This window comes from Mustelus asterias, chromosome 3, assembly GCF_964213995.1.
Source record: "Mustelus asterias chromosome 3, sMusAst1.hap1.1, whole genome shotgun sequence".
In the NCBI taxonomy this organism is placed as follows: Eukaryota; Metazoa; Chordata; class Chondrichthyes; order Carcharhiniformes; family Triakidae; genus Mustelus; species Mustelus asterias.
The window spans coordinates 83,453,498-83,468,672 of record NC_135803.1 but is presented as its reverse complement, the minus strand read 5'-3'; the positions used below and the strand labels follow the sequence as shown (position 1 = coordinate 83,468,672).

General features: G+C 43.8%; 1 protein-coding gene across 1 annotated transcript in view; it reads left to right on the top strand.

Moving 5' to 3' along the window:
- The window catches only part of cep63 (centrosomal protein 63), an 87,711-nt gene that overhangs the window by 56,345 nt on the left and 16,191 nt on the right, over positions 1 to 15,175 (top strand). The window contains exons 7-8 of the mRNA XM_078210135.1: positions 2,363 to 2,608; positions 9,722 to 9,867. Coding sequence (XP_078066261.1) covers positions 2,363 to 2,608; positions 9,722 to 9,867 — 392 coding nt within the window. The remainder of the gene's footprint in view (positions 1 to 2,362; positions 2,609 to 9,721; positions 9,868 to 15,175) is intronic.

The following is a 15,175-nucleotide window of genomic DNA, read 5'->3' as shown; positions in this document are numbered from 1 at the left end:
ATGAACATGGGTGCAGTTGAAGAAGCTGGTCTCAGGAGAATCTATAAGGAGATGAATCAGCAGTAACAGTTGGAACTTAAGGAGCTTATTCAACCCAGAAAGGTGATAGATAAAGGGTGAATGGAGTAAGCAAGCAGCCACAGGAGACAGAAAGCAGCAATACAGAAACAAATCAATTAAGGGAGCAGAATCGAGAACAGATCTAATTCGAGTGAAAAGTTCCCTGCACAAAAGCAGGTCAGATATTGGAATAGAAGCAGGGAGTAGAAAGCAATAGCGCAGGTGGATGTCACAGTGAAGCTCAGAAACAAATGGAGAAATTAACTTCCTGTGAAAAAACAGACTTCTTTCCAGGACAAAACACTGCACCTGCGTACAACTGAGAACAGTAACAGTTTTAACAACACCAGGTTAAAGTCCAACAGGTTTATTTGGTAGCAAATGGTATTTAAATGGTATTTGCTACCAAATAAACCTGTTGGACTTTAACCTGGTGTTGTTAAAACTGTTACTGTGTTCATCCCAGTCCAACGCCGGCATCTCCACATCATGACTACAACTGAGAAGCCAGCCCTGCAGTCATGACACTTAGCAAGTAACAGCATTAGGAAGTCAACTGGACACTGTAGACTGCAACAGATTACCTTAAATAGCAATAAATTGAGTGCAGAGAATTTCAGCAGCCAAGGTATGAATTGTAGTGCAGCAACAGTCCAAATGACAAGACGAGTCCAGGGAGATGAAAGTGAGCAGAGTTCCACACAATGAAAAGGGCAAAGACTAGGAGCTTAAAGTTGTTGGAGTATAAGCATTCAGAGATGTTTCTTGTGCTCAGCCCTACAAACTACTTGGGTCACCAACACCTTATTCCCATCTGTCAATGTAGGAATCTTGGAAAGTCAAATGAAAATCTGTGTTATATTCAGCTATTCTATGGAACCCCTTCTGATCGAAACAAGTAGTATCACTACTTGTATTTGCACCAATTTTGTGAGGGACGCTTGTAAATGATCAGTATTGCTTTATTTAAATTAAATTAAATTAAATTCACAGCGCCAGGACCCAGGTTCAATTCCAGCCTCGAGTCACTGTTTGTGTGTAGTTTGCACGTGTGTAGTGTGCCCCAGGGATCTGTTCTGGGACCCTTGCTGTTTGTCATTTTCATAAATGACCTGGATGAGGAAGCGGAGGGATGGGTTGGTAAGTTTGCCGACGACACGAAGGTTGGTGGGGTTGTGGATAGTCTGGAGGGATGTCAGAAGTTACAGAGGGACATAGATAGGATGCAAGACTGGGCGGACAAGTGGCAGATGGACTTCAACCCAGATAAATGCGTCGTGGTCCATTTTGGTAGGACAAATGGGATGAAGGAATACAATATAAAGGGAAAGACTCTTAGTACGGTAGAGGATCAGAAGGACCTTGGGGTCCGGGTCCATAGGACTCTAAAATCGGCCCCGCAGGTGGAGGAGGTGGTTAAGAAGGCATATGGTGTGCTGGCCTTTATCAATCGAGGGATTGAGTTTAGGAGTCCGGGGATAATGATGCAGCTATATAAGATCCTCATCAGACCCCACTTGGAGTACTGTGCTCAGTTCTGGTCGCCTCACTATAGGAAGGATGTGGAAAAGATTGAAAGGGTGCAGAGGAGATTTACGAGAATGTTGCCTGGATTGAGTGGCATGCCTTATGAGGATAGGCTGAGGGAGCTCGGTCTTTTCTCCTTGGAGAGACGAAGGATGAGAGGAGACCTAATAGAGGTGTATAAGATGTTGAGAGGCATAGATCGGGTGGACTCTCAGAGGCTTTTTCCCAGGGTGGAAATGTCTGCTACGAGAGGACACAGGTTTAAGGTGCTGGGGGGTAGGTACAGGGGAGATGTTAGGGGTAAGTTTTTCACACAGAGGGTGGTGGGCAAGTGGAATCGGCTACCGTCAGTGGTGGTGGAGGCGAATTCAATAGGGTCTTTTAAGAGACTCCTGGATGAGTACATGGAGCTTAATAGGATGGAGGGTTATAGGTAGGTCTAGAAGGTAGGGATGTGTTCGGCACAACTTGTGGGCCGAAGGGCCTGTTTGTGCTGTAGTTTTTCTATGTTTCTATTTCCTTCTTTCTTGGAGATAGATTCTCAGCCCATTATTCCCAGTTTTGTTTAATGGATTCTCGCTGCAGGACTTTCCCAGGGTGAACATTCTAAATGAAGTGGGCTGGCTGACTGTATGGAACACTCTGCTGTGATTTGACCTGAATATAGTAATTATTCTAATTACCCAGCTAGTTTAGTTTCAGTTCCATATGTACATTCGCTCTTGCCTGCGTTTTTCTGAAGATTCGTCGTTTCTGTGTTTGTGCCCTTCGTCAGCAACAGACTGTAAAATATCAGATTCAGCTCAGTGGTCGGAAACAGCTCATTGAACAGACTGAGCTAATCAACCAATCAGAAATACAGCATCTGAGGAGCCAGTTGGAGAAAGCCAATGACACAATCTGTGCAAATGACATGACCATGGAGCGGCTGAACATGACAGTGGATGAACTAAAAGGTGCTAACCAGCAGTTTAAAGAGGGACAACGATTCTTGCAGGAAGAATTGCAGCAACTCATACAGGTTGGAGGATTAAGCTTTAATAGTGGGAAAGGTTATTTCCCCTTGTGAAAAATTGGTGTTTTAAATACTTAATTGCAAATTGACACAGGCCTCCCTCTGTGCAGAAATCTTTGTGTGTTTCTGTATGGGTTTAAGACAGGCGAAGGGTTCAACGGATAGAATGGAATGAACAGCCATTTTTTTCTGTTGCAGAAATGCCCATTGTGTAGCATTAGGATGTGAATCTAGGAATTGCAGTAGTATATGGTGATGATCATCAAGTTGGCAAATGGATTGAAGGTTTGAGTCCATGCAAACGCTATAGGACACTGCAGTTTCAGCACTGGATGCAATAATACAGGGAATGGTTTTCTTTCTGGTTTGACAAGTTAAGAATAGGCTACATCTGCAATGCTATTGTACTGGAGCAGCTAAGGAAGCTCCATCAAAAATTATCTGTTGTGATCTGGACAAGAGCTAAGGAAAAGTACGTTCCAAATCTTTGGAGTTGTAGGAGAACCATTTCAGTCAGATGAATATGGACAATCCTTGCAGATGAATTTAGAGGATGGGATTATTACTAAAGGTAACTTGATGTAATGACAGTTTGAACAGTAACTACTGTACCTTCATACTTGGAGCTTGTGCAGTGGCTGGCAACTGTTATGATTCCCTTTTTAGAACATAGAACATTACAGCGCAATACAGGCCCTTCGGCCCTCGATGTTGCGCCGACCAGTGAAACCAATCTAAAGCCCATCTAACCTACACTATTCCAATATCATCCATATGTTTATCCAATTACCATTTAAATGCCCTTAATGTTGGCGAGTCCACTACTGCTGCAGGCAGGGCATTCCACGCCCTTACTACTCTCTGAGTGAAGAACCTACCTCTAACATCTGTCCTATATCTATCACCCCTCAATTTAAGAGCAGGAGCCATACCAAATTGTGATACAATGAGAAAGAATGCTTTCTATGGTGCATCTGTACAAGTTGGTGAGGGTTTTAGCTGTCATGCTTTATTTCCTTAGTCTTCTGAGAAAGTAGAGGCGTTGGTGGACTTTCTTAACTATAGTGTCAGCATGGGGGGACCAGGACAAGTTGTTGATGATCTGGACACCTAAAAACGTGAAGCTCTCGACCTTTTCTACTTCATCCCCTTTGATGTAGACAGGGGCATGTTCTCCACTACGCTTCTTGAAGTTGATGTGGTAACAAGAGGCATGGCCAACATGGTTTTATGAAAGCTAAGTTTGATAATCCACAATTTTTAAAAAAAGATATGACTAGCAGTGTATATTTGAAATAGTATTAGATTTTCAAAAGGCATTCAATAAGGTGCCACATAAAAGGTTGCACAAGATAAGGGCTCAGGCAGTTGAAGGGAATATCTGAATGAACAGCACGGTGCACAGTGGTTTGCACTGCTGCCTCACAGCGCCAGGAACCTGGGTTCAATTCCAGCCTTGGTTGACTGTCTATGTGCAGTTTGCAGAATCTCCCCATGTCTACGTAGGTTTCCTCCCACAATCTGAAGATGTGCAGGTTAGGTGGATTGGCCATGCTAAATTGCCCCTTAATGTCCAAAGATGTGTAGGTTCGGTGGTTTAGTCATGATAAATGCACAGGGTTATAAGAGGCAGGGAGGAGTACTGGGTGAGTTATGGGGAGAATACAGAGATCATGCAGAAGACAATAAATGGGACAAGAAGGGAAAATATGAGGTTATTCACTTCGTTAGGAAGGATATAAAAAATGATCATCTTCAAGCTTCAGAAGGATTTATACAAGAAACAGAAAGTTAACATGCAGGTATAGCAAGAAGTTAGGAAGGAAAATGGCATATTCATGGAATCGTACAGTGCAGAAGAGGCCCTTCAGCCCATCAAGTCGACAACAGCACACAAGAAACATCTGACCATCCACCGAATCCCATTTACCAGCACTTGACCCATAGCCTTCAATGTTATGATGTGCGTGTGCTCATCCAGGTACTTTTTAAAGGATGTGAGGCAACATGCCACTACCACCCTCTCAGGCAGCGCATTCCAGATCATCATCACCCTCTGGATAAAAAAAAAATTCCTCACACCTGCCCCCCAAACTTCCTGCCCCTCACCTTGAATTTGTGTCCCTTTGTGATTGACCCTTCAACCAAGGGAAACAGCTGCTCCTTAAACACTGTCCAAGCCCATCAATCTTGTACACCTTGATCAGGTTGCCCCTCAGTCTTCTCTGCTCCAATGAAAACAACCTAACCCTATCCAACCTCTCTTCATAACTTAAATATTTCTATCCCAGGCAGCAACCTGGTGAATCTCCTCTGCACCCCCTCCAGTGCAATCACATTCTTCCTATAATGTGGCGACCAGAACTGCACACAGTACTCTAGCTGTGGCCTCACTGACATTCTATACAACTCCAACACAACTTCCCTGCTTTTGTAATCTATGCTTTGACTGATGAAGGCAAGTGCCCCATATGCCTTTTTGACTGCCTCACTAACATGCCCTTGTGCCTTCAGAAATCTGTGGACAAATCTTTATTGACGTTTAATGCAAGAGTTTCTTTATAAGAGTAAAGAAGTCAAAGAACAAAGAAAATTACAGCACGGGAACAGATCCTTCCGCCCTACAAGCCTGCACCGACCATGCTGCCCGATTGAACTAAAATCCCTACCCTTCCGGGGACCATATCCTTCTATTCCCATCCTATTCATGTATTTGTCCAGATGCCTCTTAAAAGTCACTATCGTATCTGCTTCCACTACCTCCCCCGGCAACGAGTTCCAGGCACCCACCACCTTCTGTAAAAAAAAAACTTACCCTCTTACATCTCCTTTAAACCTTGCTCCTCGCACCTTAAACTTATGCCCCCTAGTAATTGACTCTTCCACTCTGGGAAAAAGATTCTGACTATCCACTCTGTCCACGCCCCTCATAATCTCGTAGACTTCTATCAGGTCGCCCCTCGACCTCCGTCGTTCCACTGAGAACAAACCAAGTTTCTCCAACCTCCCCTCATAGCTAATGCCCTCCATACCAGGCAACATCCTGGTAAATCTTTTCTGTACCCTTTCCAAAGCCTCTACATCTTTCTGGTAGTGTGGCAACCACAATTGAACACTATATTCTAAGAGTGCCTAACTAAGGTTCTGTAAAGCTGCAACATGACTTACCAATTTTTAAACTCAATGCCCTGACAGATGAAGGCAAGCATGCTGTATGCCTTCTTGACTACCTTCACCACCTGCCTTGCCACTTTCAGTGATCTGTGTACCTGTACACCCAGATCCCTCTGCCTATCAATACACTTAAGGGTTCTGCCATTTACTGTACATTTCCCATCGGTTGAGGACTCTGGGTGTACTCATTGGAGTTTAGAAGGATGAGGGGGGGGGATCTTATTGAAACTTACAGGATACTGCGAGGCATTGATAGAGTGGACGTGGAGAGGATGTTTTCACTAGTAGGAAAAACTAGAACCAGAGGGCACAACCTCAGGCTAAAGGGACAATCCTTTAAAACAGAGATGAGGAGGAATTTCTTCTGCCAGAGAGTGGTAAATCTTTGGAACTCTTTGTCGCAGAAGGCAAATTTTTTTATATTTGTATATAAATCATATATATATCTGTAAGTATATAAATCACTATTTCCTCGGGTGAATGGAGTGGTAACTGGGGGGCATAACTATAGGGTTCATGGTGGGAGATATAGGAAGGATGTCCGAGGTAGGTTTTTTACTCAGAGAGTGGTTGGGGTGTGGAATGGACTGCCTGCAGTGATAGTGGAGTCAGAAACTTTAGGAACATTTAAGAAGCTATTGGATAGGCACATGGAGTACTTCGGGATGATAGGGAGGAAATAGCTTGATCTGGGTTTCAGACAAAGCTCGGCACAACAACATGGGCCGAAGGGCCTGTACTGTGCTGTACTGTTCTATGTTCTATATTGGAATAGTGTAGATTAGAGGGGCTTTAGATTGGTTTCACTGGTCGGCGCAACATCGAGGGCCGAAGGACCTGTACTGCGCTGTAATGTCCTATGTTCTATGTTCCTATGTTCTAAGGCTGTGGAGGCCAGGTCATTGAGTGTCTTCAAGACAGAGATAGATAAGTACTTGATTAATAAGGGGATCAGGGGTTATGGGGAAAAGGCAGGAGAGTGGGGATAAGAAAAATATCAGCCATGATTCGATGGCGGAGCAGACTCGATGGGCCGAGTGGCCTAATTCTGCTCCTGTGTCTTATGGTCTTATGTATTAGACCTTCCAAAATGCATTATCTCACATTTGTCTGGATTAAATTCCATCTGCCATCTCTCCACCCAAGTCTCCAACCAATCTGTATCCTCTGATGGTCCTCGCCACTCTCCGCAAATCCACCAACCTTTGTGTTGTCCGCAAACTTAGTAATCAAACCAATTACATTTTCCTCCAAATCATTTATATATATATATATATAAAGGTCCCAGCACTGATCCCTGAGAAAAGCCACTTGTCACAGCCCTCTATTCAGAAATGCACCCTTCCACTGCTACCCTCAGTCTTCTATGACCGATGTCGATGGTGGTCATCTATGACTACCATCTATGACTCCACATCTATGACCGAGCCAGTTCTATATCCATTTTGCCAGCTCACCTCTGATCCCATGCGACTTCACCTTCTGTACCAGTCTGCCATGAGGGACCTTGTCAAAGGCTTTATTGAAATCCATGTAGACGACATCCACTGCCCTATCCTCATCAATCATCTTTGTCACTTCCTTGAAAAACTCGATCAAGTTAGTGAGACATGACCTCCCCTTCACAAAACCTTGTTGCCTCTCGCTAATACGTCCACTTATTTTCAAGTGGGAGTAAGTCCTGTCTCGAAGAATCCTCTCCAATAATTTCCCTACCACTGACGTAAGGCTCACCGGCCTGTAATTACTTGGATTATCCTTGCTACCCTTCTTAAACAAAGGAAAAACATTGGCTATTCTCCAATCTTCTGGGACCTGCCCTGTAGCCAAGTGAGGATACAAAGATTTCTCTCAAGGCCCCATCAATTTCTTCCCTTGCCTCTCTCAGTATTCTGGGGAATGTCCCATCAGGCCCTGGGGACCTGTCTACCTTAATATTTCTCAAGACCCTTAATACCTCCTTTTTGATCTCACCAAGACTCAAACTATCTATGCACCCTTTACCAGACTCATCATCCACCATGTCCTCCTTTTTGGTGAATATTGGCGCAAAGTACTCATTTAATACCTCGCCCATTTCCTCTGGCTCCATGCATAGATTCTCTCCCCTTCCTTGAGTGGGCCAACCCTCTTCCTGGCTACCCTCTTGCTCTTTATATATGTATAAAAAGCCTTGGGATTTTCCTTAATCCTGCTGGCCAATGACTTTTTGTGACCCCTTTTAGCCCTCCTTACTCCTTGCTTAAGTTTCTTTCTACTTTCCTTGTATTCCACACTTGCTTCGTGTGTTCTCAGCCTCCTAGTGTTGACAAATGTTTCCTTTTTCTGTTTGACTAGGCTCACAATATCTCTCGTTATCCAAGTTCCTCACAGGAATGTGCTGGTCCTTAATTCCTATCAACTTGCACTTGAATGCCTCCCACATGCCAGATGTTGATTTGCCCTCAAACATCTGCCCCCAATCTACATTCTTCAGTTCCTGCCTAATATTGTTGTAATTAGCCTTTCCCCAGGACCACACTTATCTTTATCCATCAGTACCTTAAAGCTTACTGAATTGTGGTCACTGTTCCTGAATCCCTCCCCTACTGAAACGTCGACCACCTGGCCGGGCTCATTCCCCAATACCAGGTCCAGTACGGCCCCTTCCCTAGTTGGGACTATCTACATACTGCTTCAAGAAACCCTCCTGAATGGTCCTTACAAACTGCCTCATTCATGCCCCGAGCACTGAGTGTGCCCCAGTCAATATAAGGGAAGTTAAAATCTCCCACCACAACAACCCTGTTTCTTTTACACCTTGCCAAAATCTGCCTATGTATCTGTTCCTCTATCTCCCACTGGCAGTTGCGCGGTCTATAGTAAACCCCCAACATTGTGATTATTCCTGAGCTCGACCCATGTTGTCTCGCTGTATGAGATTTCCGAGGTTTCCTCCCGCAGTGCAGCTGTGATATTCTCCTTAACCAGTCATGCAACTCCCCCACTCCTTTTACATCCCCCTCTACCCTGCCTGAAACATTTGTATCCTGGAACGTTAAGCTGCCAATCCTGTCCTCCCCTTAACCAAGTCTCTGTAATAGCAACAACATCATTTTCCAAGTACTAATCCAATCTCTAAGTTGATCTCCCTTACCTGTTACGCTTCTTGTATTGAAACAAATGCACTTCAATTCACCAGACCCTCTGATTAGCAACCACACCCTCCCTGCTCTTTCTCGGAGTCTTACTGGTCTTACTCTCTAGTTCCCCTTCAGTTAATTCACCTTTGCTTTGGTTACCACCCCCCTGCTAAACTAATTTAAATTCTCCTGTGTGACACTAGCAAACCTTCCGGCCAGAATATTTATGCCTGTCCAGTTTACATGCAACCCGTCCTTCTTGTACAGGTCCCACCCATCTAAAACCCTCCCTCCTACACCAGCTGTTTAGCCATGTGTTGAGCTGTCCTATCTGCTTAAATTAAGTCTTGCTTAAATTGTGCAGAATGTTGATAAGCCTACAACTGAAGTATTGGGAATAATTTTCTTCCCATACCCAAGAAAGAATATGCCTGCTTTGGAGTGGGTAGATTGACTTGTGTGAGGAGAACATTTTTCACTTTAAGGATTGTGCATCTTTAAAATTCTCTACCCCAGAAGGCTGTCAGTCATGTCAAGAGTGAGATTCTTGAACTCTAAAGGAATCGGGGAATATGGGAATCAGACAGGAAGTGGAGCTGAGGTCAAGCATCAGATTTTATTTTATTTCATGATCGAACAGGCTCAAGAAATGAGATCTCCTATTCCGGCTCCTCTTTCTCAAATTCTTATCTGGAAATGCAATGGCATTTTAAGTGTGAAATCCAACTTTCAGGCAATATTTCTGACTTTTCATATCATTTTTAATTTGGTAAAGAGTTCAGTTATGATTTTATTTGAACTTTGCAATTTCTTTAATTCCTAGAAATCAGTGGAGGAAAATGAGGATCTGAAGAGTAGGCTCCAAGCACATGAGGATATCATTCAAAGTAAAGATCTTCAGCAAAAACAACTGTACAAGGAGTTAGCCCAGTGTAATGAATTACTGCAGGCCAGGGAGAAAACTACCAGGTAAACCAGCCCTTACTTTCAAGGGTGACACTGTCAAATAAAGTGAGTTTGACAGTGTGATACTACTAACATAATAAGAATAATGGACACGAAAAGACCTATTGCTTTGTCCAGTGTGTCCCAAATATTGTAACTCATGTATATTTGAAGACAGATACTCCTTACCTTCACCTGCTAGTCTTGTGATCTCCTGGGAAAGGGGTTAAACAGATTGAAAATCCAGACTGATTATGAGATAAAAATGTCTGGAAAATTCCTCTCCAATCTCCTTGGGTGATTGCAGCCAGCCATGTAGATCATGCTGGTTCTGGTAATTCCTTGCAGCTCATACCTCTTATACAAGATGATGTAACCCAGCCAGAGATAAGCCCTATTGTCGCTAGAAGAAGCTCAGTAAATTGGCAATGAGCAGCAGACATGTATCTGGATAAACGGATCACATACTGATGTCGAACCTGGATCTGTCCATGCAAATCTTGAAATTGTGTCTGTGGTCCTACAAGCCTGTTTAGTTGGTGCAAATTTTTTATCCTAACCCCATCTAGTGTTATCAACATCTTGTAAACCTCAATTCCATAAAGTGCAGAGTCCCAGCTCTTTGACCCTATCTTTAAGATGCTTTGAATTGTGAATCCATATTTTTTTTAATTTTATGGGATGTGGACATCACTGGTTAGGCCAGCATTAATTGCCATCCCTAGTTGCCCTTGAGAAAGTGGTGGTGAGCCACCTTCTTGAGCCGCACAGTCCCTGAGGCTATTAAAGAGGGAGTTCCAGGATTTTGACCCAGCGACAGTTAAGGAATGACTATATATTTCTAAGTCAGGATAGTGAATGGCTTGGAGGGGAACCTGTAGGTGGTAGTGTTGTAAGAAGTCTCACAACACCAGGTTAAAGTCCAACAGGTTTATTTGGTAGCAAATACCATAAGCTTTCGGAGCACAGCTCCTTCGTCAGATGGGGTGGATATCCTATGGAGTGGTAGTGTTCCCAGGTATCTGCTGCCCTTGTCTTTCTAGATGGTGAGTATGAAAGGAATCTTGGTGAATTCCTGCAGTGCATCTTTTAGATGGCACACATGGCTGCCACTGTGTGTTGGGGGTGGGATTGTATGTTTGTAGATGCAATAGTAATCAAGCGGGCTGCTTTGTCCTGGATGGTGTAGAGCTTCTTGAGTGTTGTTGGAGCTGCACTCATGCAGGCAAGTGGAGAGTATTCCATCACACTCCTGACTTGCTTTGGTGGACTAGCTTTGGGGAGTCATGAGGTGAGTTACTCGTTGTAGAATTCCCAGCCTCTGCCCTGCTCTTATAGCCACAGTATTTATGTAGCTAGTCCAGTTCAGTTTCTGGTCAATGGTAACCCCCAGGATGTTGATAAGTGAGGAAATCAGCGATGGTAATGCCATTGAATATCATGGGGTGATGGTTAGTTCTTGTCCCATTGGAGATGATCATTGTCTGGCACTTGTGTGGCACTCTTCCCAAAGCCTCAATATCATCTACCATGTGAGCAGATGAAAACTGCAATTTAGCATGACCGATCCACCTAACTTGCACATCTTTGGACTCTGCGAGGAAACCGGAGCACCTGGAGGAAACCCACATAATATTCTGTCAAGATCACAACTATGGTCTTTTCCAAAGACAAAATAGTATGTTTTATTTTGTAATGAATTGTTCTATGAATGCATCCTATTCATCCTAACTCTTCTCTCAACATTAGTCATCAAGCTTTAGAGATATATTCATTCGTTGGTTTTTTGCTGTCCCAGTCATTACAGTGTAACTGAATAGGCTAAGTTGACATTTCCTGGGGAAACCAACATAGTCACAATGAGCTCACAGAGTTTATTACTATTGGAATTGCTTTGTCCACTTGCCAATCATGGATCAGTGGTAGCACTTTCATATCTGAGTCAGAGGTTGTGGGTTCAAGCCCCATACCAGAGACTTGAAAGCAAAATCTAGGAGCTGAGGATGCTGTACTGTTGGCGGTGTCCTCCTTTGGGTGAAACCTTAAACCAAGATCTCGAATCACTATTTCAAAGAAGGGGAGTGAAGTTCGCCCTCATGTCCTGGCCAACGTTTTGCCCTCAACCAGCATCACTAAAATGAATTAATTGGGCATGATCACATTGCTGTTATGGGATCTTGTTGTCCATAAATTGATTACTGTATTTTCTACATTACATACTTCAGAAACAACTTTGTAAAGTTCTGAGATCTCGACATGCTCAATATAAATGCAACTCTTTCCTATTATTTCTTTATTAAAGTGAAATCACTTGGGTGACCAAAAGAATCACAAAATACTGGAACGGACCTTGTAAGCATAGTTTTAAAATTGTTGATGGCGAGGATACTCAAAATGCAGCAGGTGCCCAATGTGTAGGTTTCCATTCACACATTGCATTTTGAATATCCTTGCCATTGAGATTCAGCACTAATCAATTTAACACCACGTTTTCGAGCTCCGTTCCAATATTCTCACCTCTCAATCAGGCTGGTAGTTCAGTGCAATGGAGAAAGATCCCTTTCATTATTTGAATGAAAGTTTTTTTTTCCTTATTAGCTCAGCATTCGTAGGATTTTTCAAACTTTTTATGCTGCAGTCCCTTCCTGGTCTGACTTTTTTAATGGAATCTCTACAGTGCAGAAGGAGGCCATTTGGCCCATTGAGTCTGCACAGACTCTCCGAAAGAGCATCTTACCCAGACCCACCTCTCCAATCCATTCCCATAACCCCACGCATTTCATAGAATCCTACAGTGCAGAAGGAGGCCACTTGGCCCATCAAGTCTGCACCGACCACAATCAAACCCAAGCCCCATCCCGACAACCCCATGCATTTACCCAAGCTAGTCCCCCTGACACTAAGGGGCAATTTTTAGCATGGCCAGTCTACCTAACCCACCCATCTTTGGACTGTGGGAGGAAACCAGAGCACCCGGAGGAAACCCATGGGGAGAATGTGCAAACTCCACACAGACAGTGACCCAAGCTGGGAATTAAACCCAGGTCCCTGGCGCTGTGAGGCAGCAGTGCTAACCACTGTGCCACCCATGTGCAAGTGGTTCACTTTTCACCCAGGTCCATACTTCGTTGTCGTGGCTGCACTATTTCAAGCATCAAATTTCTTTCAAGAATAACTCATTATTTGAAAACTTATTGGAAGAAAAATCAATTGAACTGGGAGTTCTTTCTTGATGAAATGTTTTTAAAAAGTCATAAAAATTATGAACCACTGCAAATCGGTGAGATTTGCCAAGCCATTTCAATATACCTTTGTCTTTCCATTGTACTCAAGCCAAGAAGAAACATGGGTGCATTAAATAGAGCTAAAGATGTTAACCGTTAAATCAAAAAATTGTATGTTGAAATCTTTGCCCAGGAGAGAATGCACCATCTAAGTTGGCACTTCATAATTCTTGAATAATATTTCATTGGATATTAAAAGAAATGAAAAAATGGATTAGTCAGCATTTAAAGAACAAAGAACAGTACAGCACAGGAAACAGGCCCTTCGGCCCTCCAAGCCTGTGCCGCTCCTTGGTCCAACTAGACCAATCGTTTGTATCCCTCCATTCCCAGGCTGCTCATGTGACTATCCAGGTAAGTCTTAAACGATGTCAGCGTGCCTGCCTCCACCACCCTACTTGGCAGCGCATTCCAGGCCCCCACCACCCTCTGTGTAAAAAACATCCCTCTAATATCTGAGTTATACTTCGCCCCTCTCACCTTGAGCCCGTGACCCCTCGTGAACGTCACTTCTGATCTGGGAAAAAGTTTCCCACCGTTCACCCTATCTATCCCCTTCATAATCTTGTACACCTCTATTAGATCTCCCCTCATTCTCCGTCTTTCCAGAGAGAACAACCCCAGTTTACCCAATCTTTCCTCATAGCTAAGACCCTCCATACCAGGCAACATCCTGGTAAACCTTCTCTGCACTCTCTCTAACGCCTCCACGTCCTTCTGGTAGTGCGGCGACCAGAATTGGACGCAGTACTCCAAATGTGGCCTAACCAGCGTTCTACACAGCTGCATCATCAGACTCCAGCTGTTTGTTGACGATCCTTGAACTGAGTGTCTCACTAGGCCATTTCAGAGGGCAGTTAAGTGTCAACCACATTGTCGTGGATCTGGAATCATATTTAGACCAGACCAGGTAAGGACACCAGATTTCCTTCCCTAAAGGACATTAGTGAAGCAGATGGGTTTTTAACAATAATGGCCAATGGTTTCATGGTCATCATTAGATTTTTAATTCCAGATTTTTATTGAAATCAAATTCTGATTCAAACCTGGGTCCTCAGAGCATTATCTTGGGTTTCAGGTTTATGAGTCCATTGGCAATGCCACTACCTAACATAGAACATAGAACAGTACAGCACAGAACAGGCCCTTCGGCCCACGATGTTGTGCCGAGCTTTATCTGAAACCAAGATCAAGCTATCCCATTCCCTGTCATCCTGGTGTGCTCCATGTGCCTATCCTTAGTTACCTCCTCAAAAAATTCAATCAAATTTGTGAGGCATGACTTGCCCTTCACAAATCCGTGCTGACTATCCCGGATTAATCCGCATCTTTCTAAATGGTCGTAAATCCCATCCCTAAGGATCTTTTCCATCAATTTCCAACCACCGAAGTAAGACTAACCGGTCTATAATTACCAGGGTCATTTCTATTCCCTTTCTTAAACAGAGGAACAACATTCGCCACTCTCCAGTCCTCTGGCACCATCCCCGTGGACAGTGAGGACCCAAAGATCAAAGCCAAAGGCTCTGCAATCTCATGCCTTGCCTCTCAATGAATCCTAGGATACATTTCATCAGGCCCAGGGGACTTATCAACCTTCAGTTTATTCAAAACTGCCAGTACAGCCTCCCTCCGAACAACTATTTCCACCAGCCTATTAGCATGTAACACCTTCTCTTCCTTAAAAACATGGCCCCTCTCCTTGGTGAACACTGAAGAAAAGTATTCATTCATCACCTCGCCTATCTCTACTAACTCCATACACAAGTTCCCACTACTGTCCTTGACTGGCCCTAACCTCACCCTGGTCATTCTTTTATTCCTCACATAAGAGTAAAAAGCCTTGGGGTTTTCCTTGATCCGACCCGCCAAGGACTTCTCATGTCCCCTCCTAGCTCTCCTAAGCCCCTTTTTCAGCTCATTCCTTGCTAACTTGTAACCCTCAATCGAGCCATCTGAACCTTGTTTCCTCATCCCTACATAAGCTTCCCTCTTCCTTTTCACAAGACATTCCACCTCTTTCGTGAACCATGGTTCCCTCACTCGGC